The 24975-nt window shown below is 51.0% G+C and overlaps 1 protein-coding gene and 1 long non-coding RNA gene across 2 annotated transcripts; both read right to left on the bottom strand.

Moving 5' to 3' along the window:
- Positions 1-1069: 1069 nt before the first annotated feature.
- Positions 1070-24060, bottom strand: Igfbp2 (insulin like growth factor binding protein 2). Its single transcript, XM_063237469.1, has 4 exons — positions 23531-24060; positions 3730-3959; positions 3404-3544; positions 1070-1551 (listed from the first exon to the last, which is right to left on the bottom strand). The coding sequence occupies exons 1-4, from the start codon at positions 23964-23966 to the stop codon at positions 1399-1401; spliced, it is 960 nt and encodes a 319-aa protein (XP_063093539.1). The 5' UTR covers positions 23967-24060; the 3' UTR covers positions 1070-1398.
- On the bottom strand, positions 19583-23524 carry LOC134473341 (uncharacterized). The gene is made up of 2 exons (XR_010043583.1): positions 21812-23524; positions 19583-21702 (listed from the first exon to the last, which is right to left on the bottom strand). It is a non-coding gene; the product is annotated as an uncharacterized LOC134473341 (long non-coding RNA).
- Positions 24061-24975: the final 915 nt, after the last annotated feature.

Below are 24975 nucleotides of genomic sequence, written 5' to 3'. Positions count from 1 at the left end.
CTCCACATGGGGCTGTTCCTCCAGGCCCCGGTGCTTCACCCCGCCATCCCTGCTCCAGGCTGTTTCTAAGCTCCCAGATCCGCTTCTGTCCCCAGTCCTGGCCAGGGCAATTCAGGCACCTCTAGGGACGTTTTCTTCCCTGTTAGATGGAACTAATAAAAATGCTTTTTTAACAAATTCGTGATTAACTGAATTATTATATAGTATACCTCATGGCCTGGTGCAGCCTAAATTCAGCCTCCCTCTGTTCCTGCGGCTGCAGGTTTTTGCACTCCAGGTAAGCTCATCTCCTACCTACCAAGGACCCCAAGTGTTCCCCAGCCTCTGCACACCTGCTGGATAGAAAGGGGTACAGGGTGAGGCCACTGTGGCTGGAGGGAGGGGTTCAGACTGAAGACACCAAGGAGGGTAACAGAAAGTGACAAAGCTGATTTACAACTTCATTTAAGAAACCGCCTTCTGAGGGGCTGGAGATTTAGCTCAGTGGCATAAGCGCCTGCCTTGCAAGCAGGCAGTCATGAGTTCGATCCCCGGTACCGCAAAAAAAGAAAAAAACAACAACAAAAAAAGAAACCGCCCTCTGATACAGTAACTCAGTCTCCACGGTTTCAGTCTGTTTCCCTCGCGCATACATAGTTCTTTGTATCCACCTGACATTTGCTAGTCAGATGGAGCCCTTGAGGAACAGCCGCAGAATTCTCAGGGTGACACACTTGTGAATGAGACTTCAGCGACAGACCGGGCCCTGGCTTTCCAGGCTGAAGTGAAACCTCCCGCGGGGGCAGAGGGCACTTTCACCTGACGCTTCGGATGGTGGACTCCCTTCTGATGGTGGTCTCCCACTGCGTGACACAAGGACCACAGACCCTGTCTCCACCCCTCCTCCTATAAAGGACCAGCCAGGCCGTGATGGGGACTGGAACCCTCGCCTGGCCGCAGCAGGCAGCTCGTTCTCCTGTCCATCCTTCTGGTTCCCATTATGGCAGGAAATTTTGCCAGGGCAAATAGGCAGAGGACAGCTTAGCAAGTACCTTTCCCGGGACCCCAAAGACTCGAGTAAGACCACACATTTTATTTTTCCTTCCTTTAATCTTAAGCAAAAGAGACATGGGGTTCAAAAATAAAAATTTCTTTTATCCCCCCCCCAACCTTTACCCAGCTCCCCAGTGCAACTCCGTTCTTCCCCAGGGAAGCAAGAAGCAGGGGATGTGGGCATCTCCAGGCAGGGAGGGAGACGGCAGGGGTGGTGCCGAGCTCGGTGCTGGTCTCTCTCCAAATATAAATACATGTGTTGAAATTCCTAGGAAATCCTCCACACCAGCCACAAGCACTCGGGGTTTCTGCTGGCGTTTGGAGGGGTGGGGCCAGGCACCGGCCGGCTGTGGTTTACTGCACCTGCTAAACCTGCACCCCGCCAGCCTCCTGCTGCTCATTGTAGAAGAGATGGCATTCCGGGTCTCCCCGGACAGTGGGGGCTCCCTGGATCAGCTTCCCGGTGTTGGGGTTCACACACCAGCACTCCCCACGCTGCCCATTCAGTGACATCTTACACTGAGGAGAGAGAAGAGGAGAATCTGAATTGAAGGGTGCCCCACAGCCACCAGTCGTCCTCCTCCTCCGCACCAGAGCCAGCACTGTAGGGAGGCCCCTCTCGACCTCTGATTAAAAGTGCAGATTCTCATTCAGGAGTCTGAGGCAGACCTGAGTTTTATAGCTAACAAGCTCCAAAAAAGGTGCTCATGGCTGTCAGAGATACCCAAAGACAAAAAACCGTGCTCCTACCCTCGAGGAGATCCCATCAGCTAAGGGACGGGGCATACTGGAGTTTAAGTCACAGTGTGAGGAGAAAACCAAATGTCAGAATAAAGTATGTGCCAGGCACTGTGTAAGCAATATACACATCAATTATTCAGTTTATATCCAACACACACACACACACACACACACACACACACACACACAGCACACACAGTCACATAATTCTCACCTTGTGAATTAGGTTACCATTATTATCCATCCCCCAACTTTAGGGATAATGAAACTGAAGCCTGGTTAAATAACTTCTCCAAGGTCACACAGCTAGTAAGAAACCCAGGCATTCCGAGCCTAGGACTCCCTGCCCTCCCCACAGCTCATTATTACTGCAGATCGCTTTAGTTACCCCTAAGTTACGACAGGCAGCCTATTTTTGCTTTAGAAGAGATTGCCATTTCTTCCAAGCTCCAAATGAAGTCACTGGGCTTAAGCTGACAATCCTCTTGCCTCAGTTTCCCAGTGCTCTGGGTTTACAGGCCACATGACATCCAGCTTCCTAGGGAGCATTTTAAAATCCTGATACCAAGAAACAACTCCAGACCTGCAAAATCCAAACCTCAGGGGATAAACCCTGGATCAATATTTTTTTCTTTTTTCCTTTTTGTACTGAAAATCAAACTCACAACCTTGTGCTTGCCAGGCAGGAGCTTACTGGATCCATATTTTTAAAGCTCCCAGACAATCCCAGTGTGCAGCCAAGGCTGAGTGCCCTGCTTACAAATGGAATGATACCAGAAAACCACACTCCACTGCCTCTCCCTCCCATAAGAAATGGGCATAAGCTTCACCCTCTTTAAAGGACAAGGTAGAGGAAGGAAATCAATGCCTCATCATCAGTTACAATCTTAAATGGGAAAATAGTGCTTATGCACACTGATTATTAAAATGCATATGAACAGAAAAGAGGACCTCAGGACAAAGGGTTCCTAGGTTAAACTTTTCCAGAACACTTAGTTAGGATCGTGTTCTGGTACCATTTTTACAAATGTTCTCCATGGTATTTCTCCATCCCCAATTCTCACTTCCCTGAGGCATCTGAAATCCAGAGTGGCTACTTGGCCAATGGTTTCGACTGCTGATTCTCACAATGTGGCTCATGGAACTCATGAGAAATGCAAATTCCTGGTCACCACCTGGCCACACTGAATTGCGGCAGTCTGTGGGTGTGGGCTCAGGAGTCGGATTTAAATGATTCCAGTCCTCGGTAAATGCTGCGGTGCCTTGGTGAGGAACGCATGGCACGTGTGCCGCAGTTGGCTGTTTGAATCATGGAAAGCTTGGAAAGGTTCGTCACCACTGGTGTAAGGGCTTCTCTCTGGGAGGCTCCCTCCCACCCAAACTGAATACCAAGCACCAATACCAGGTGGCCAAGAGTGAACTCAGCCCTGACCTGCCTGAGGCCAAGGAGGGAAAGCCCACCCTCACTGGCCTGGCAGCTGACACCACCATCCCCATGGTTACAGAAACCTGGTCTCCCGTCAGGTCTCAGGCCTCAGGGGACCACAGGCAGGTAGAGCAGAAGCCAGGCATGCCAGAACCCAGGACTCAGGAAGCAGCTGCACTGGCCCAGGCTGGTGCCCACACTCACCTGTTTGAGGTTGTACAGGCCATGCTTGTCACAGTTGGGGATGTGCAAGGAGTACAGGTGCTCCAGAGGACCCCGGTCATCTGGGAGGCGCATAGTGGAGATCCGCTCCAGGACCTGGTCCAGTTCTTGCTGGCAGGGGGTCTGCAGGAGGGGACACTAGGGGTAAGGATCATGGGCCCACAGAACACTGGCCCTAGATGCAGCTTCAGAAAACAGCACATTCGGGGAAAGGAACTTTCCAAGGCCACACGGACCATAGTGAGTGCCCACCCCAATTGTGAGATACCCTTCCATGCCCACCTACAACCAGATCTGACCCCACTGACCCTGGCGGGTGGTGGCCGCAGCTTCTTGGGCTCCTCCAGGCCGAGGTGGTGTTTTCCACCTTTGCCCATCTGCCGGTGCTGCTCGGTGACTTTCTCCCGGAAGACAGCCAGTTCCTTCATGCCTGACTTGGTGGGCTTCCTGCCAGCAGTGCTGCCACCTCCCAGCATGTTCAGGGTCCCGTCCACATGATTCTCACCCAGGCTTCCCTCAGAGTGGTCATCACCATTGTCTGCAGAGAGAAAGGAAGAGCTCCAGGGCCTGCTTCCTGGGAGACAGGCTGCCTTGGACTCCCGATGCTGCAAAGAGTGGAGCCAACCAGTGGCTACCATGAGATGAGAAAGATCTAATGGGTACCAACACCACGCCAGGGCCAGCACTCAGCAGTTTACAGATTATCCACTTCGATTTCACAGGAACTCTCTAAGTAAGGACTGCTGGCACCCTCCCCCAATTTTTCCAGACAGAAAGGAGGCTTACAGGGGTGAACTAACAGGTCTATGATCTGAACCTGGGCTGTGTAATCCAGGAAAATAACAGAGACACCTCTATTCTGCGTCCATCCTCCATGGCTGGGCAGAACAGAGGAGCACAGTAGGCTGGCTGCCCCTGCAAGGCCCTCAACACGAGATGAGATTAGGTCCTCTCTGGTGCCCTTCAGTACCCCCCAGATTCAACCACCCTTCAGGCCAAAGTCAATTTCTTCATCATTTATGGTCTAAAAGGTATAGATTAGGTTCGGTGTGGTTTTAGTGTCATGAAGACCACTAAGCCACGGCATGCCTGTTGAGGGAAGATAAAGGGTCACACTGCCAGCCACAACTGGTCTGCAGCGCTCCACTCATTCACTCTCCACTTGCCAAAGAAGTTCCCGTGGTGCTCTGCTCCTGGACTGCTAGACACTGTAGATACAAATCCACAGTATCCATGCATGGCGCCCCGTCTCCAGCGCACTGAGCGTCCTGGATACTGCTGATCCCAGGTCATGAAGCCTCATCAAGAGGTCTGTCTGAGAAGCATCCATTAAGTGTCCTTAGACCTTCTTAAACTACTGTGTGCCCAGCCAAGGAGAGAGAACCTTGAGAGCCCCCAGATCCCACAGTCCCTTTCTGACTGAGACAAGTCCAGCCAGGGGACAGTGAGATGAATGGATCGCCCAGTCCTGCTGCAGCCAGGGAGACAGGTCCAAGCATTGTCTACAGGAGTGAGGAGTCAAACAGCCCGGCACCAGCTGTGGAGACATGCACAGTGCAGAGCAAACCGAGTCCCACACTTCACTGCGCACAACCACAAAACCACAGCAGACTCCAACAAGACCTAGATAGGTGCAAGGGGTGGTTTTTCACCAAATCAAACATCCTCTCTTCTACTTTAACGCACCTTCAAAAAGGTAACAGTCCTAGTCACAAAACAGAATGGCTCTTGAAGTATGTCTACATGCATGGGTTTGAGGCGAAGCACCCTGTACGTTGGTCTGGGGTGAAGGAACTCACCCACATTCACACTGCCCAGTTCCTGCTGCAATTCCACATCTGCTTCTCTACACCTAGGCTTGGGTGACACATCCCCTGCCTGTCCCCCATGGGAGAGGAAAATGGGTGCTAGTGAAGCCCCCAGCCACACTGAACCTTTCCAGCCAACCAGGACCACAGTAAAAAGGATAAAACAGGAACTTGGAATTGTCCTTGCCTAAGCACCTTACCCTTGGGATCTCCCTTGGCATCATCCTTCCCCTTCTCTCAAGGCCCTGTGCAGCTGGCTTCCCACCAGCAGAGGTGGGAGGAATTTCTGGAGACCTCCACACCGCTTCCAGGCTGGGGACTGTGCTCCACTCACACAGTAAAGATGAGGGCTCTGTGGAATCTGCCAGTGCAGCACACCACCACTTCTAGAACCTTCTGCACTGTAAGCAGGAAGCCTGTGACTCTCAGAAGCTGGCTCCAGCCTTTTTTGAGAAGAACCTGTCTGCCCACTCTGAGGCTTGGGTTAAGACAGCCAGGCTCTAGAATGGCTATAATTTCATGCTCACTGATAAGTAGCAAACCATGGTTAGTACCACCTTGGAGGTTCTGAAAGGTTTCATGCACCCAACCTAGTGCCTGAATCATCCTCTGGGATGAAGGTTTCTAGAGCACAGCACAACCAACAGCTGGGCCAGGTAATGCTTTGTCTTTGGGTGCTGTCCCGTGCATTTTAGGATGTCAAAACGTGTCCTTGGCCTCTACCACATAACACCAGTAGGACCCTCCCAAGGTGACAACCAAAACTGTCCTCACTGCCAAATGCACCTAAGAGGCAAAAATTAAGCCTAGCCTGAGAACCTCTGCTCTGGAGTCAGTGATTATTCAAAGGCCTGGCACTTTCAGGTCCATAGCCTAAGTGGCTCAAGACTCCACAAAAAGCTGATCTAAATGTACTACATTCTCCTGCAATGGCTAAGATGCTCCAGTATCCTCCGCCTGCCTCTACCATGGTCCAAGGCTCCTTGGGGCAGAGGGCAGGGGTCCTCCCTGGGCATGGCAGAGCACTCAGCCTGCCATCTCCACTTGCCTAAGCCCTTCCAGGTTCTTGTGCCAGACAGCAGCCAAAGAAGCATCCCCTGACTGAGTTTTCAAGGGCACCCCAACATTAAAGGCTCAGAAGACTCTCTACCCACTCTGGAAACAGCTGAGGCAAGAGAGGGGCACAGGGAACAGTAAGTGTGTGCTCACGCTCAGCCTGAGGCTGCAGGTACAGGGCTTAGGGGTCCAGAACATGTTTTCATGTATTTTAAAATTAAAAAAAAATTTAAAGTTAAGAAGTATTAATATATAATACTGATAAGACTTGCATTCATAAGACCATGTGATTTTTTAACTGTGTAATATGATTTTAAAATGCTTTTATGTAAAAGGTGTCCCAAACACAAAAATATCTGAGGCCCATGAAGAGCATAATGGGACCCTGGCTCCCCGTCCCAGGAGACAAGGAAGAAACAGGCAGTTTTCTCTTAGAAGGACAGGGTTGACTTTCTGTCCTGAGATGTCCCCAGTTTCTTTTTATCCACCCTCACAGAGGCCACCTGGATTCAAAGGTAGGTTTTGGTCCACTCCTTTTTTGATCTCACCACCACCAACAAACATGCCAATACCACGGGGAAATCAGTGGGCCTGGTGTGCTGACGCAAGCTCTTTCTGAGGCTGCACAGCATCCATTTCCATCTCTGGAACAAGCTTCGGGACCCAAGTCCAGTGGCCACCTCTGTGCACATCTAGAAGCCAAAGGCTAGGGAAGAGAAATTGCGGCTGGGTTGAGATGATAAAGAATTGTAGGCTGAGTGAATAAAGCATCCATGCCACGTTACTGTTCTCAGCTATAAAGGTTCAAGGATGCTGGTCCCAAGACTAATGGTCTAAGTCTGAATTCTAGCTTTTCTATTTCGCTTTGCAACCCTCGGTAAGTTAAGTTCTCTTTGCCTCAATTGCTCACTGTACCAAGAAGACAAATGGTATCCAGGGGGGCTGGAGATTTAGCTCAGCGGCATAAGTGCCTGTCTTGCAAGCAGGCAGTCATGAGTTCGATCCCTGGTACCAATAAAAACGAAAAAGAAAAAAAAAAAAAATGGTATCCAGGTCCAGTGGGCTTCTGGGAAGATCCCGAGATGCTGCCTGCATTGGCAGAGAATGCCTGAGACTACAGGACACCTGGGGTTATTCTCAGCTGCTTCGAGCCCCCTGCATCCCTACACGCACAGTCAGATAAGGACACCATCACATGTTACCAAGTTCCTCCCATACATTCTCAGAGAGGCAACAGGAACAGTCTTCAAAACAACATTCCAGATGTGGAACTCCAGCTAGAGATGGAATTTTCCCTCAGAGCAAAAATACCAAGCTGTACTTTTTTCTGCCTAAGAGAGCTCCAGAATAATATTTATTAAGCGACCACTTATGTATGCAGCTCTGCAGGCTACAATACGGACGTCACTATAAGAAACAGCTCTTGGCCAGGCATGGTGTCTCATGCCTATAATCCCTGCAGTTGGGAAGCTGAGGCAGAGAAATCACAAGCTTGAAGCCAACCTAGGCAAGTGACTTGTTTAGTGACTGAGCAAGAGCCTGCTTCAAGATGTGAAAAAAAAAAAAATTGTTTTTAAAGTGTTGGGGATGTAAGCCAGTGTGGAGGCTCTGGGTTCAATCCCCAGTACAAGAAATGAAGGGGAAAACATGGCAGAGGGACAGGGTTAGTTCTTAGCAACCCAGATGGCATCACTGTACTAATACCAAATAGCTTCAGGGTTAGAAGTGACTGATAGGGACCTCTGAGACCCCTGAAGAGACTTGAAGACTTCTCTTTATGGACTTCTCTTCTCCCCTGTGTAGCTGCTGAGGAAACCAGTCCATAGTGGAGCTGGGCATTCCAAGATTGCACACAGAAGCTGCCAAGAGAAGCAGCAGAGAACACAGAACTGCTGACCCCGGTGCCACCGGGTGGAGGGCTGCGGACAGCCGTCCCTGTTCCTGTTGCTACTCAGATCTACCTCCGACATCTGGCCCTGAGAAAGGCTCCATGAATAAGAAGAATAGATTCAATGTCCCACTGGAAAGATGACAAACCCGAGTCCCAGAAGGACTGCATCTGGCGCCACTGCTGCCATTATCAAAGGTACCTCTCTTCCTAAGCTAGCCAGGAGGCCAGCTGGCTGACACCATGGAGAAACAGCTTTTGTCTACGCCTGTGCGTCAATATTCTGACCCCCAAGCTTAGTTTGAATACATCCCCATCCTCCCAACGTAACCCTGCCTGGTTGGCATCAAGGTTCTCACTTTCAGTGCCTTGTTTCTCTGAGTGCCACCTCCTAATCATGCGCTCCACTGAGAAGTCTGTGATTCCCAATCTGGGAGACCTGAAAACAAATCTAAAGAAAACAGACCCTGAGAATCTAAAAGTAATCTCCTGGTCTCTTTGCTTGGTCTTGATCCAGTCCTGCTAAGAAAATACCTTTTTCCCAAAGATCATGCATCTCCCTAATAGTTCAATGTATCTCTCAGCCTTTTCTTCTATATTCTGAAGAAACTAACCATTTTCCAACCCTTCTGTAACTCATGATTATCTTGAAATCTAAGAGCTGGGGCACGTCGGAGATGATCTAATCCTGCCCTGGAACTTTTACTACCTCCAGTGGATTTATCTTCTTCAATAGATAATGTCATTCCAGGTCCCGGTGAGAACTGCTTTGTGATTGCAGGGCCAGAGGAACGGATGCTGCCTGCCTTGGCTGGTTGAACCCTGGCGAGACCCAGAGCTCAATGTCACCCTCTTTATCAATTTCTCCCAAAAATGTGCTTAACCTTGGAATATCTTGGGCAAATGAATAAATACTAACCATCATCCTCTCCTTCCCCAGACAACTTCTCCATGAATGCCACGGCAATGAATGATCCATTAACAGCCTCAAATGGGCAAAGAACACTAGCAACCAAGTGCCCTGAATTCCAACTTTGCTGTTTTTCACTCATCCGTCATTTTGGCCAAATCTTTTACTCTCTGGACTTTTAAAATTTCTCAATAGACCAACCTTGTTTAAATGATAGCTACTATTTAAACAAGTGACAATTTTATCTTAATTCAGACTCTCACTGTGAGCAAAATGCAGCGTTAGAAGAAATGAGCAAGTACTCTGTTTCTTAAGCTGCTAAATGTATGGAGGTAGAAACGCAGTGAGACCATCAAAAAATGAACCGTAAGTCAGTTCTGTAATACTGTCAGGCTAGATGTCTTCTGAAGTTTCATGTTGATTGCTTAAACTTTTTTCTTTCCGTGCTGGGAACTGAACCCAGAGCCTCACGCCTGCTAGCACTGAGCTAACACCCTCAGTCTGGTTTTTCTTGTTTGTGGTTTGAAAGGGAGCCTTGCATTAGGTGTCAGCTTTGAACAGTTTTGTGGTAGTTCACTTTGTTCTGTTTTTGCTTTCTCTCCCCTGCATCCCAGTTCTTAGGATCAAACCCAGGTCCTCACACATGCTAAGCACATGTGTGCTTAGCACTGAGCCACACCTCTAACCCAGTTGCTAAATACTAAAGCTTGCTGCCCTTTGTTGGAAGTCCTTGGACAAAATTGGACTTACCTAAATTATTTTCAAAAATTTTAGGGGAAGGTGGGGGAGGGAAGGGCATTGGCTCAAAATGCCATGCCTGTGAGGATAACCGTGCCAACACACACAGGAAATGGCTTTTTGTTGGGAAAAAAATTGAGAATTGGAAGCTAGTCCCTTTGCACAGCTGATTGTAGTCTCCAAAGTTGTCTATAAGGCTACAGTGTCCCATAATACAGCCATCCACAGGCTGGAACTAACCATGTAGGTCATGTTGCAAACAGATAGGGAGTTTAAAAAGGAGTCCTGCTTGTTATTTTGTGTAGCTAAATTTTAACCTGAAGGCCTTAGTCTCTCTGGGTGAGTGACACTGTTTGTGTCTTCTCCCACTTTTTTTTCAAAAGGTCAGAGGCAATAGTCAGCACTGGCCTCCATGCTAGAATTCTGAATGGCACATGCCAGACGGAGTCTGTCGTGGGCTGTGCTGGCCCCCAGAACACATTCCAGCTTAATGCTCTTCTCCCAGTTGGTAGACTCATCAATTCCCTGGTGACGTGCAGCTTCATGCCAAGTTCCCTTCCTATTTTTCCCACCCTCTGACCTTCCTTGGAAAGAACTGGGAGAACTCATAGGCCAGCAGACCAGGCATCCTTTGAGTCCCTCTTGTGGGAGGAAAAGGCTCTGTGAATGTTTCAGACCCACAACTCTCCCGGGCTCCTCATCCAGGAATAGTGTTGTTGCAGGCCTACCACCTCGGTGGGTGTCGAAGATCTCAAATAACTGTTCAGTGCAAAGCCAGATAAGCACCGGCGCCATCTTTGGAAAGTGCAGGGAAGCCTCCACACTCCCAAAACTGACAAGGCATGCATGAGGGGAGGGCACACACCGACCACCCAGCCATGAATTCTTGGTAGAGTGACTCCCCTTGCCACACCAACTCTTACAAAGCCTGAGTCAAATAATTCTGGCATGATGGTGAGACCAGTGTTGGCCAGAATGCCAAGGACTAAGGTCCACCCTGCACCCTGACTTTACCATCCCAGGTTTCCGAGGGATGCCAGGCAGGGTGTTGAGCTCAGTTAGGCCTCAGTGTCCTCCTTTGAGGGTTCATGGGTTAGACCAGGTCAATGGTTTCCAAACAAAACTGTCCACCAGCAATCATCTCAAGAGCTTGCTAAAAATAGTCCTGGGCTCAGCCCCTGAGATTCAGCAAGCCTAGGCAAAGGCCAAGGAACTTGTATTTTGAACAAGACTCTTCAAGCCCCAACATTTCCAGGACCTCCAATTCTTTATGAGTCTCTCTTCTGCCTGGGTTTCATAGAGAACTTGGTAAGGGGAGAATGGTGCGTATTTTTTTTTAAGATGGATGGCCTGGGGCTGGTGATGTAGCTCAGTGGTAGCAGATTTGTTTGCCCAGTGTGCAGAGGCTCTGTGTGATCTCCAGCAAGAGCATGGGTGGGGCTCACGTACATACTTCTCCTCACATGCTCATATGTATAAGCTCTTTCTACCCACTGGCTCACAGTTTGCAAACAGTGTTGGCTGTGCATAGTGGGGCCCTTGGCTGGGCATCATGCAGATTTGTAGAGCATGCCCTCATATCACCATCTCATCTTGGGCTCCCCAAGTGAGCAGAAACAGAGGAGCCTCTCCAGAGCCTCCCTGCCTGCACACACTCTAAGGGACTGCTTTATAAACATCAGGGTCATTCCTGGAATCGCAAAGACCTGGGGAGGGTCAGGGCTGAGGCAGACAGCTTGAGAAAACAAAAACATGCTCAAATTCAGCCAAGGTCCTTTGAGGCTCTTCAAGCCAAGCTGTCCTTGAAGAGCCAGGGAAACTGATATCAAGATGGCAAACAGCATGATCAGCTTTCACTCCTTCCCATGGGTCCTGAAATTTCTCCTTGGGCTCTACTCAGGCCATCCGGGAATCAGCAAGGGTGGCCTAACTGCTGAGGGTCCAGGCGAGTTGAGTGAGCACTGATGCAAAGCTGGACAGAAGTCACACAAGAAGGCCAGAGGTACCTGACCCCACAGGTACCGCCTACTCGTCTCTACGTGGGCACAAGGCCACAGGCACAGAAATATGCATTACAGCGTAGTTGCAAACGACTACCAGCCACCTGACTTGCTAGTCTTTCAACAAGTGAATGGATAAATATCAGCAGGGAAATCTCATGGGCCGATACACAGCATTTTAAAAAGATGAGCTCTTTCCTATATTTGCCAGTGAGATTTCAAAAACCTCATATTGTCAAGGGAAATGAAACATTTTATGTACACTTTCAATTTATTTTCAGAGGAAACTTGACCAAAAGGGGCCATCCATCACGCAGATGTATAAAAATTCATTTAGCTAAAAAAGATAAATGTTAAATACAGCATGCTAGCAGACAAAATATTAACCACATGCTGTTCTGAGTGACAGGCTAGTATTAGATGTTATTCTTAGTACTTTTGTACATTTTTAAATTTAAATGACTAGGCTGGTGATGCAGCTCAGTGGCAGATAGAGTGCTTACCTGGCACACTTGAGATCCTGGGTTCAGTCCTCAACAATAAATAAGTAAATAATCACTTCTCACACCACCCACCTCTCACTTTCGGTGAAGGAAGCAGGGACGTCAGAAAACCTTGAGAGTCCCAGAACTCTACTGGCTGGAAGACAATCTGCCTCCCAAAGTGACATGGAACTCTGCAGCACCACTTTCTCTGGTTTACCCAAGTAAGGTCACTTGCGCGCCATTCAGGGCCGTCTCACGAGCTCTCTGTCATTTCTCTATGCCATGAAGAACTAGGAAACAAATCAGGGGAAGACGCAAACATGAGGAAGAGGGTGTGATGAAGGAAACAGGATGGTTCAGGCCAGAGAATGGAAAGCTAAGAGACACCTCAGCTGCCAAAGCCCAAAGGGCAGGGACACAGGTGCCACTGGGTACAGCATCACGGGGGCATCCAAGGGCCAGTAACACCCAGTAGCAAGGAGGTGGCTGTCTCTCTCCCTCAGGTCAAGAAGAAACAGCGTTAAGCTAAGGAGATGTGGGTTAGAAGTCATCCAACAGTTTCATGAGAAAGAACACAAATGACAAATTGCAGAGAGGAGAAACTGCACACTTTCTCCTAAACAGATTAGGAAGAAGCTTTGGAGGAAGGAGGATGGACAATGGCCTGCAGGTGTCCTAAGGCCACTTGGTAGATTCAGCAAGACAGTGCTGAAAAACACTCTAGTATTCAGTGCCACTTCCTTCCAGCACCTCAGCCTGAGCCGCCAGCGAAGGGCAGGGAGCAGGTCTTTCTTCTCTGAAGGACAGAAGCTTACTGGTGATATCAACTTGGTCTTAGCTTCTTTTTTCCTTTCCTGCTTTGCTGGCATCAAATCCAGGGCCTCATGCATGGTAGGTAAGCACTCTGTCACTGAGCTACACTTTCAGCCCGTATTCTTAGCCTCTATTGAGCTTTAAAACATTACACTAAACTAATGGACAAGAAGAGAAAAGAAATATGTGTGTGGCCATTTGCTTTTCTGGAAGGAAGATATTGTGTTTTCCTCTTGCAAGACTGAAGCTTTATTTTATCAAATTTTATTCTCTTATTTCTAGTCCACCAGGAAAGGATCTCATTATTTAAAACATCAAGATCCTGCCAGATGTGGTGGCACAGTCTCTGCCAGCACTCAGGAGGCTGAAGCAGGAGAATAGCTACAAGTTCAAGGCCAGCTTGGGCTCAGCAGTGTGTTCAAGACCAGTCTGAACTGCACAGTGAGACCCTGTCGCAGGAGGAAAGAAGAAAAGAAATTTTGGTCAAGAAGCAAATAAGCCACTCACTTATTTGCAATATATATCTTCTGGCTTGATTTCTTCTTAGGTAACATTTAACTTAGTTTTTCTTGGCCCCTCCCTCCAGCATTAAAAGCAGGTACCCCACATAAAGTTTAAAAAGCACAGCTGACCAAATTAAGAGAATCCTACCTGTTGCCTTACAGCATGAGTGTCCAAACTTCTGGCTTGCCCGGGGCCACTCAGTGAAGAGGAATTGTCTCAGGCTACATGTGAATTATACAGAGCAGCTGAGGTATGTAAGTAACAAACTTCCTTAGGGAAGCTCCCCACGCCTAGCCCTACACAGCATTCCATTGTCACCAGCACTCAAGCACTCGACAGTCAAGTCGTGAAAAATAGCACTAAAAAAACCACATAAGGAAGTTAAGTGTACACAGTGGTCCACATCTCCAGTCCCAGACACTCAGAAGCCTGCAGCAGGAGGATCCCAAGTTTAAGCCCCAACTGGCCAACTCAGTGAGAGCAGGTCTCAAAATACAACTTTAAAATCTCTGTCTGAGGACACAGGTCAGTAGCAGACCACTTGCCTAGGGTGTCCAAGCCCTGGGTTCACTCCAGAATACCACAAATCCTCTCTTGTAGGGGGCTGCTTGGGCCATGTGTGGCCTGCGGCCTGCCTTAGGGCATCTTGTCACATTCATTCTTTGTCTCATTTTTCTGGACTCTCTCCTAGGCCTCTAGTACCAAGAACATGTAGGGGTGAAGAAAGGCAGTGGAGGAAGCATGAGGTAGGACAGGAAGGACGCTTGCTTTTCCCAAGACCCATATTCAACCCACTGCCCCTAAGCATGGCTCTGATGATGCAATCCCGGGTCATCTTGCAGAGTGATAGAGACTGAACCCCCAACTTCTCTCCCACCACCCTCCCCTTCCACCAGCCCCTTCTCCATCCCTAAATGCTGTTCCCAGATACTACAACCTGACAAGCTGTGACCCAAAGGATGCAAAAAGAAACTTGAAACCTGCTAAGATGTCCAGGATTGTCAGCCACACTCTCAAACCAGCACAAGAAGTGTCCTGAATATAAATAAGTGTCTTTAAATAGGTCACCATGCTTTTTTCTTTCTTCAACCAAAAGTTCACTGATTGTGTCTGATCTAATCCTGCATGACACTGTCGCCTTCCTTGGCTATGTCCTCTTGGTTTAGGAAGCAGCAAACCAAGCCAAAGACAGCCAGCAGAGACTCCCGAGAGAATCTTCGTCTCTAGGGTATAAATGGGCATGGTTGGCCACCAAGCTACTGGTAGAACCATAAAGGGACAATTTCAATGGCCACACTACCCACTGGAAAAACATGGACTCCACCCTTGGATCCTTTAAAGGCTTCCCAAAGCCAAAGGCAGTGTCCAGTTAGCCACACCCCCTAAGAGGACGAAGATGTCCAGTCACAACACATCTAAAGAGCACTGGCCTTTCTCCTGATCTGTGTTGAGATTAGGGGTAAAAAAAGAATCTAAACTTGTATAACATCACTTGATTATCAGGTGCCTGCACTGCATAACTTGCAGTCACAAGGTTGATAATTTCTTATCTGCTCTCAGGCTTCATAAAAGAGGCACAGAGTTGGAGACAACAACACAAAGTCATGGAGCCAGGGCCAGGGACAAAACCAAACACAGGTGGCTCAGCTCGATAGCCCTTAACCACCCAGAATGGCACAGATGACTAAACCAAGACCTCATAACCCCAGCACTTTACTTCTGCTACTCTGTAAGATCCCTGTCCCCCCAGGGACCAAGGCCAGTCATATGCCAGCTGGTTCCACCCAACCACAGAAGCCTCTGACCCAGTAAACCATCCCACCCTTCCCCCTTCATCCTGCATGGCACATCTCCCGCCACTGTTGCTATGGAAACCACCCAGCGTTATCAGACAGTCACCGGGCCTGGGGGAGGGCACAGGGGACCTGCCATTCTCATTTCTTCGTGGCCTCAGGCACTTTAGAAAGCAAGTTCACCATCCAGAGGCAACTTGGCACCTCCATCCAGAAGTGAAGACAATAGACCGAAAAGAAACTTCCTGGAGAGTTGCAAAAAGGAGCATTTTTGAGAAGTTATGCCTTAATTATTGCCTCCCACGGACAAGGAGCACTTCCAAGAAACAGTATGCAATTCATTGCCTTTGTGCGTGTAGAAGTCTGATAGAGCAGAGAGCACTGGAATGAGAGCCCAGAAACCTGAGCTTCCCGGGCACACGAACCTGAAGACAACCTTGATTTCTCTTCCTGACAAGTGGGGAAAATCCTAAGACTAAAATAGAGCTGGCAGGGCAGAGGAACCAAATAACCAACCTAGGGGCTCTTGGAAAAAGTGGAAGATGTCTAGAGCAAAGCACCTCCCATTGTTTTATCAATCACCCTTTGCTTAATGGTAATGATTCTCTGTGCCTCACAATCTAACTGGGACTCCTCCAACAAGAAGCCCCCCAGCATATCTTCCCAATTCTGCATCAAGAGGAACACACTGGGCAGGCTCCTCTTGCATCCTCAGCCACAAACAAGGCCTTCAGGGGTCCACCCCACTCTCATCCAAGACTCCCTGGCCCCACTGGCTTCCCTGACTGAGAGCAGGCTGACATACCTGCACCCTTCCACTAATTAGAAACCTCCCCAGGCTTTGCTTTGGGCCAAGTCACCAGGGCCTGCAGGCCAATTCCTCTGCCCAGCGGCTGGAGGTTTGCCAGCCCCTGCCCCCTTCTCCCCAGTCCTCACTCTGCCCTGCTTCCTAACAGCCAGGAAGAGATGTGGGGCTGGCAGCCAGAAAGTCTCCAAGGCCTCCAAGTACACCCCCCCCGGGGGGGGGGGGAATTCCTGACTCCAGCTGACTGTTTCTTTTGGGGGAGACAGCTTTCTTAGCAAGGTCTCCCTCTGAGTCTTGACTGACACCAAGGCTGAGCCAGCCCAGATCTTCCCTGGCTTTGTTAAGGAACAGGAGCAGCCAGAACAGGAGAGAGAGATGCTAGGAGTCTGAGGTGGGTGGGAGTAATGGTCCACTCTCCCCCAGGAAAAAAATCTCCTGCATCCCACAAGTCTCTTCATTGAACAAGTAGAGGTACTCCAGAAACTGAGGACCAAACTATTCCTCTGGGCCTTTCCTTTCCTTTTCCCCTTCTCTCTGGAAGACACCACTCACCCTAGATTTCTGATGATGGTTACTATGCTTTGTCTCCACTGTCCTGGGTTTCACTCTATTATAAAGTGACCCCAAAGTCTCAAGCATACATCTTCTCTGCTTCCCCAAGGTCCTACCTCCTCAGTGGTGCCTGAAAACAGTCACCCTGGTCACTGCACACACAGGCATGTGCCATGAAGAAGGCCTCCAGCACCAGGAAAGCTCTTCCCACCCAGGGCTCACCCCTCACTCACTACACAAAGCAGCTCCCCCTTCAGCAGTGAGGTCAACTCTGGAGAGGATGCAGTGAGAAAATGTCATTCTGGAAGAAACATCCAATTTCCTTGCCAGGATCATGTTCAACTTTCTGGCATCCCAGGCTCCGAGACTGCAGATCTGAAAGCCCCCCTTTACCTGGAGTAAGAAACGGGCTCCAAGGGGCTTCCCTGGCTCTGACTAGCTACCCTTCAGTGCAATTTAATTATCAGGCACATTAGGATGACCTGGCTCAAGACCTGACCTTCTACCTTCTTATCCTCAGCCTGGGTCCTCTGGAAGGAATCTATAGAAAAAGGGCCTTGTACTCCTACCCTAGATATGTCTCAGGTAATTGTCAGCCTTCTAGAAACTCAACAGATGGAAGGCCGTGTCCTCTAGGCTGGCTGGGCAGATGAAGGCCAAACTCAATCCTGTGTCACCTGCCAATAAGCAGCAAAGCTTACAAAAAACCCCGGATATCCAAGCTCTGGAGTCACCACTACAAATTCCAGTCCTTCGTTCTGTCACTATCCCAGGCACCGCAAAATGAGATGTTTCCTATAATGAATGTGGTCATTCTCTATACCTAAATTGTACCAATAAACTTACATTTAAAAGAGAGACAGACAAACAGACAGAGACAGAGAGAGAGACAGATGTGACCTAAATCCCAAGGGTCAGTTCCATAATCTAGGCCTTGGGCCCCAAAGAATATTCACTGCCTAACTCATCCATAAGAAATCCAAGCCTGCTGACCTCAAACCATTTACTTATTGTCAGCTGGATGTATGCTGTGGTTAAAGTACAATCCCATTACCCTTTTCCCAAGGTATCCCTACTGTCCTGTGAAAGTGAGTCACAGGAGGGAAGCATGTTCCTACTTTACAGGTGAAAAGATGGAAATCAGATGACTCATTACCAAAACCAACTACTTAGGCCTGATTTTTCTTTTTTTTTTTTTTTTGCCTACCTTCGTACTCTCAGTCAGAGTACCAATCCCATGCAGTGAGGACCATCAGTGTACAGCTAGGGACACTGAGACTCAGTGAAGATAAACCTCTTGCCTCTGGTGACTGCTACAGTGGCCAGCTGGGATCTGAACATGCAGGATGCGTGGCCTGTCTTGACTTGTCCAGTTTGGCCTCTGTCAGAGAAGAGGTATCACCTGCCAAGGCTAATAACCTTCCTAAGTGCCAAGCACTTTCTGTGACCACAGGTGGCCTAACATATACACCATGAAAGAAATAAAATCACCCCTATTCTAGCAAAGATGGCAATCGAGCACTGAGTTCTTCTGAGAGGGGTCTTCTTGGGAACCAGGTCAATGTGACAATTAGGTCCAGACTGCTTCCACATCAGCAGCTGCCTGCCAGCTATTCCTCTCCAGAGATTCTCTGGGACCTTTCTTCATGTCTTGTCTAACCACTGCAAGCCAGCCACTTACATTTTTGAAGTCCCCCAGTGCAAGGATTGGGCCTTGCAAAGGAGATCAAGGGAAACCAAATACAGTAACCCAAATCCAGCAGAGATGGGATGGATCACGGCCATCCCTCACCTGCACATGGCAAGTGTCCAGAACTCAACTGCTGGCCAATATGCTCAAAGGCTTCTTGCTGCCAACAGCCCAACAACCAACCCCTGCTCGGCTGCAGAGCCAAAGGGGTGCAGAGGGAAGGCGGCCAGGCTCTCAGCCCCTCACTTACTGGGCCTCTGGCCTGAGCCCACATCCACATCTGTGAGAAAGACAGCAAGGCCTCCTTCACCTCGCAGGAAGAGAGGAAGACAGGAGACCAACAGGCGAGGAGTCTGTTTCAATGGAACAAGGACAGATGGGGGGATGACCCATCTCCCGATGGCTGCCTGCCACCTCAGGAAGATGCAGGCCAGAGATAACAAGGAGAAAACAGAGGAGCCTGCGACATCTGCCAACCAGATCCCCGGCTCCCCTGGTGAAGCTCCAATGTGACCACCTCTCTTCCATGCCTTCAGTGTGGCAGACACAGCCCCTGGACTACGCTCCCCTGCCCAAGGAAGTCCCTTCCTGCAAATCCCAGCTCCTGCTCAGCCAGTCAACCAGCCTCCTCCTTCAAGGATATCAGTTTCTTTCAAGGTCCCAGTCTCCAGTCACCTGCGCGGTCTCCCTCTGATTGCATCTGAGGCAGCCTGGGGCCAGCGTATTTTCCACACTAGTTTTTGAGCCCATTATGTGTAGTCCTGGTTGGGCCAGGTGCGACAAAGGTGCAGGAAGAGAAAGGCATAATAGGGGCTGGGGATTTAGCTCAGTGGCATAAGTTCCTGCCTTGCAAGCAGGCAGTTGTGAGTTCAATTCCGGTACCGATTAAAAAAAAAAAGAGAAAGGCATGAGAAAGAAGAGAGCAGTCTAGTGGGATCAAAAGAACAGATGGAGAAGGCAGGGGAGAAAGACGACCCTGGGAAAGGAGAAGAAAAACCGAGGCAAAATACAGTCCCTGAATGTGATCCTTTAAAACAAAGCCCTCAGCTTTATTTTTCTTGGTAGTGTTGTAGTGTGGGAAGACCAACAACAAAACCAAAGGAGCATAAAGCCTGCTGATTTCTTTTTTTTTTTTTTTTTTCTTTTTTTTTTTTTTTTGTCTTTTTCATTTTTTTTATTGGTACCAGGGATCGAACTCACGACTGCCTGCTTGCAAGGCAGGCGCTTATGCCGCTGAGCTAAATCCCCAGCCCCAAGCCTGCTGATTTCTGCAGTCCTTCAATCCCCTTAGAGCTTGGCCTGGCTCTCCACGTATCCTGTCCTTACCCTTCCTCCATTCCACTGGGTGAACTGCAGGGAACAGCCTGCTGAGAACCAACTGGAAGTTCGCAGGGCACATTTGTAGCACTAAATTCCATGACTCCCTTAACTGAAAAGAAGGATTTGCCTGAAACCATCATTTAAAATGAGGCACGGAAAGCTATCTAACCCTCCTTCTTCCCTTTGCCTGACAGGAAACTCAATAGCCCAATTTGGCCAAGAATAACCACCTGACCCTCATTATCACAACAGGTGGCTTCTCCCCTTTAGGCTCCTGCACTTACTCCAAGAGTCCTTTGTGGGGGCGGGGGACTTTAAACAGAGCAGGCCCCTGGCCTACCCTAGCCACAAAAAAGAACACCCACTGCACCCTCACTGGACCCCTCTGGTCACCCTGCAGCCAGTCCTGTCTCCAAGGGGCACAGAGCTTCACCCCACTTAGTCCCTAAACCAAGGAGCTCTCTGTGTCCAAGAGAAAACCCAGGAGCTGCAGCCTCAGCCCCCACCCCCTCCTCGTAAGTCTTCCTGGGGTGACTCCGACAGGGAACTTAGCTGAGCTGGTTCAAGGAGTTCTGTCCAGAAGGGGGGAGGGGAGGCGGAAGGTAGTGGTGTTAACAATCAGTGACAGTGGGTCCCACTCATTCCCCAGTCTATTTTACGACTTTGAACTCGGTATGCAAATTTATGCAAGACGAGATGCAAAGCAGTGCTCCCGGCCAGAAGTCCCATTGCTTTCTTCCCCCTAGTTTTGAGGCTGCACTGAACCACTGTAAATCAGGCCCGCCTCTCCCCCTCGGCCTCCCCCCGCAGTGGGAGATGGAGCCTCCCTCCCTGCTCACGCGCCTTTGGGACTTTGAATGACTGCACATTTCTATAGCACCTTTATATGTGCAGAGGGCCGGCGGCCCGCCCCTCAGCATAATCCCCGGCATTGTACCCCTGTGGGGAAGAAAGCTGGGAGACACTGCGGGACCAGCCAGGCCAGAACTCTCAAAGGGCCAGGCCTGCCCCTCAACCCCACACCCCACATTTCCAGAAGCTTCGGCTTACTCCACCACCTCACCACAGACTTGCAAAGTCTCGACTTCAGGCGGATCGCAGGCTCCCTTTGCATTTTTTACCAGGCTGCCCTACCCCTATCCCCCAGTCTGACTCCTCAGTTCCGGTGGCCCAAGTCCCAGCCCATCGCCCCCTCCCCCAAGATGCAGCCTCACCATCACCCACTTCCAACCGGCCAGCCCGCTGATGTGCCCACCCCCACCCCCTGCATCCCTGCCATCCCCAGGAAGCCGGCAACACAGCCCCTGAGTCCCGGGAACAAAGACAAAAGAGCTAACAGCAAAGCCGGAACTGCTGGGGTTTGCTGCCTCGAAATAAGAGGGTATGCTTAAAATTCTCAAAAGCAACCTGCTCAAAGAGGAATGCAGCCTGGTGGGGGGCTCATTCTTGGGGCCAGGAGGAGACAGGAGAGGGATAGTAGGCCACAGCTTTCAGGGCTAAGGTCTCTGCCCTACCCTATGCAGCAGTCCCCACCCCACCCCAACTTGGACACTAGCACTCGCCGGTGGCCCCAGTGCCTGCACTGGCCCAGGACCCTCCCTCACAGGCCACCTTCTCCCCTCATCACCACCCTTCTCTGCTCTTCTGCTGGCCCAGACTTCTGCCAGGGAGTTTCCCCAGGCCGGATTCTCCCCACAGACCCCATCCCCTTCCCCGTGTGGGTCATCTCTTTCAAGAGCACCAACTCGGCTTCTAACCCTCGAGCCCTTACCTCTGCTTAATGTCCCCTCTTCCCAAAGTGGAACAGGAGACAAAGGCGGAAGGTGTGCAGGCTCTGGGAGAAGGCTGAGCAGGCAACTGGGGCAAGTTGGTGGAAAGGAGTCCCATACCCAGGCCGAAAATCCAGAGTGGCATTCTTCCTGTAAGTCACCCCATTGTCTTCAGGCTCCCCTGACAAACCCCCACACATACACTCAGGAAAAGGAAAAGTGGCTGGGAGAGTACCTCCCTCCCCCATCTGCTGCTTACCCCAGCCTGGAACCTGCCTCCGCGATCCTGGGAAGCAGGAGAGCTGGATTTCAGGCTTCCGGGGAGACCAATGAAAAATGGAAAAAACACTAAAACGGTGAGGAAGAAAATACACCACACGCTTTATTAAAACAGTCAGACTCCAAAGGGATCACACAAGGCCTTTGGAAAAGTTCACCCTGCTGAGGAAGAGGTTTAGTTTGTCCAAGTTCAGCTCAGAGACCGCACAAAACCTCCTGCGTGGCCCACGGGAAGCCAGAGGTAGAGGTGATGGCGGAGGACCTCAGGAATGGGAACAGGCACCTCACAGGAAGAGGATGCCCCGAAGTCTTTTACCTTCATTAATACTGAAGAGTAGCAGGAGGGAAGGGTTAATTGCAAAGCAGGCTGGGAGGCAGAAGAAAGGATCGGAAGGTTTCCACGGAGGAGGAAGCACTCACTACCTACCTCTCTGTACTCAAGGTCAAACCGTGCCTGAGAAATAGAAGCAAGATTTCAACTCTGACCCTTAATTCCATTCTCAAGGCGAACAGAGAACAAAACAATAGCAGGCCAGAGGAAGGGAGGGGGGCTTACAAAGCTGAGAAGCAAGCAAGAATGTCTGCACTTTTTCTTGTTTCCTCTAGTGAGAAACTTGGTCAGATTCGCTTGCTTTTCAGCTGCAAGCAATGGCCACATTTCACCACTGTCTGCAAGAGGAAAGAAATAGTTACAGCTTTCCCCTGACCAGGGAGGCAGGGGGCTTTTGTAATTTAAAAAGGGGGGTGGGGTGGGGAGAGTGAACTCCTTATAGCCTGGTTACCTTTCTGCAAAGAATGAGGGTCCCTTAACAAAGAACACGGGTTCCCCATTCTACGGGACAGGAAGCGTTCCCTGGGTTAGGAAGGGGAGGGAGGGTCACACTCAACTGCGAGTCGTCGCTTCCCCGGCCCCGGCTGCTCCTGCCTTCCGACCTGGGGCCCAGCTGCCTAACCGGATGGCCAGGCAGCCAGGGACCCGGGAATGCAGCCGGCGATCTGGCTTAAGTTACACTGATCCAACAGCCGGGGTCTCCTCTCTCCTCCCTACCTCCCGTCCCTTCCCCCGCGCGCGCTTTTATTTTACCATCCAACACTGCTTAAAGAACCTTCTCCATTCTCTATGTAAAATACTAGCGTTCGTTTTAATTGTGCTCCGAACCAACTCACCCTACAAGTAAGTGCCAGGTCCTCCTCCTCCCTTCCCAAGCGCAGTAAAAGGAAAGGTCCCACGATGTTCCTCTCCGCGCCCCCATCCCACCCGTGGCCCTCGGTGTCACCAGCGTCTGGTGGCCTCGGCCTCCGATCAGGTTCCCACTAGGACCCTCCGAGCGCAGGTCATCGACTCAAGCTACGCCCAAAGATCGGACCCTCCTCCCTAACAAATTCTCCTTCCAGAATAGAAGTGCGGACACGGCCCAACCCGGGGAGGTTACGGTAACAAGGGTGCCTTTCCTCGCCCCATTTGTCCCGACCACTTTGGGAGCCAAGGCTTCCGCGGCTCACTTCCAAGCCCGCACCCGGGGCCTGACTTTCGCGTTCTCGCTTCCAACAGTCTCCCCAGATCTGAGCAAAGCCTCTTCTTCCCTCTCTACGGCAGTCCCCGTGGTCCCGCCAAACACTTTCCCTCCACAGCGACCGCCGGCAGAGCCGCCCCGCTGCCTCCAAGTTAGTCCCAACTCGTGGTCCCTGCCCGCGTTACCTGCAACCTGCTCGCGGTTGGCGCCGTAATCGGCGTCCCCGAGCTTTTCGCAAGTGCCCTCGCCGTGGACCAGCGCGTGAAGGGGCAACTCGGAGCCGGGCTTGGGGTAGCAGCGCATTCCCTGGGCGCAGCGTGGGGTGTACACGCCGCACGCCTCGCCCTCCAGCCGGGCGCACACCGAGCAGCAACCGCAGCCCGGTTCCCGGACCAGCTCCACGCAGGGCGCGCGGGCGCCGCCGGCCCCCAGGGACCCGGCTGCGGGCGACGCGACCGGCGGGGGCCCGCAAGCGGCCAGGCGCTCGGCCGTGCAGGGCGGGCAGCGGAACAGCACCTCGGCGCGCGCCCCGCGGCCGCCGCCAGCGCCCAGCAGCAGCGGCAGCAGCAGCAGCGACGGCAGGAGCAGCGGCAGCGCGGGGCCGCCCAGTTTCGGCAGCATGTCGGCGGTGGCGGGCGCTACTGCGGCGGGAGAGCGGGCAGGTGGCGCGGCCCAGCGAGAGCGTGAGCCGCCACCTTCGCCTCTTTCTCCTCGCCAGCCGCCGCAGCAGTGTGCTAAAAAGCCTGCTTCTCCCCGCCCCCTGCCTTCTCCCCTCCCCCTCGAGGAGACCACCCCCTCCCCCCGCACTCCTGCGCGCAGGCACGTGCTTGCGCACACGCCCACTCGCACACCCCGCGGCGGTGAGCGCCCTTGGGGTGCCCCACTCCCCGTGGCCGCGTCCCTCCGCGCTCCTCCCGCCGGGGCCCTTGACGCCTGAGAATAACTCGCAGGCTTGGGTAGGACGAGGTTGGGAGCGGGGCAGAGCTGGTGCTTTTGTCTCCTCTCTTACTTCTGTTTGGACGGACTTAGTTTGCGCGCTTGCCATGTGGCGCGCGCTGGGCTAACTGCTGGGGAAGCAGAGAGGCACAGTTTGGACCTTCGGTAGATTTCAGGGTTCACAGCGACTACTGCCACCCTCGGGGTAGAGCTCACAGCTAGCGCGCTGCTCGGAACAATGACCTTGGGTGAGTTGGGAGTGGTTCAGACCCGCTACACCAGCCTCGCCCAAAACAGCCCCTTTAGTGAGCACTGCAACACAGGAGAACCGTAGTGCAATTTCTAGACCCTGAGAAATCTGCCCCTTTCCTCTCCCCCGAATCCTGTTCTCCAAATAATGCTTCAGAGACGTGGGCCACCATCCCCAAATCCAGAGGCGACTGTTGCTGGTGATAGCCCAGTACACCCCGCTGCAGGGGTGGAAAGGTAAGATCAGACCCTCAGATGAGAGAAAGACCTGAGGTAGGACTGGTTAAAGCTCTTTCCAGTAACAGGGATGACAAGCATGGTTTCCATTGTTCTGCTTGATTGACTGAGTCATCTACTCAAAAAGCCCCCAGTCCCTTCATTTCAGGCAGGACATTTCAGCCTTGGTGCTCAGCCATCCCTCTGGGTTGTGACCGCCCTTCTCAGG

Source organism: Cavia porcellus, unplaced genomic scaffold, assembly GCF_034190915.1.
Source record: "Cavia porcellus strain 051 isolate PalLab524CR breed Dunkin Hartley unplaced genomic scaffold, mCavPor4.1 scaffold_26, whole genome shotgun sequence".
Classification (NCBI taxonomy): Eukaryota; Metazoa; Chordata; class Mammalia; order Rodentia; family Caviidae; genus Cavia; species Cavia porcellus.
The sequence above is the reverse complement of the archived record's forward strand: the minus strand, read 5'-3'. Positions and strand labels throughout refer to the sequence as shown.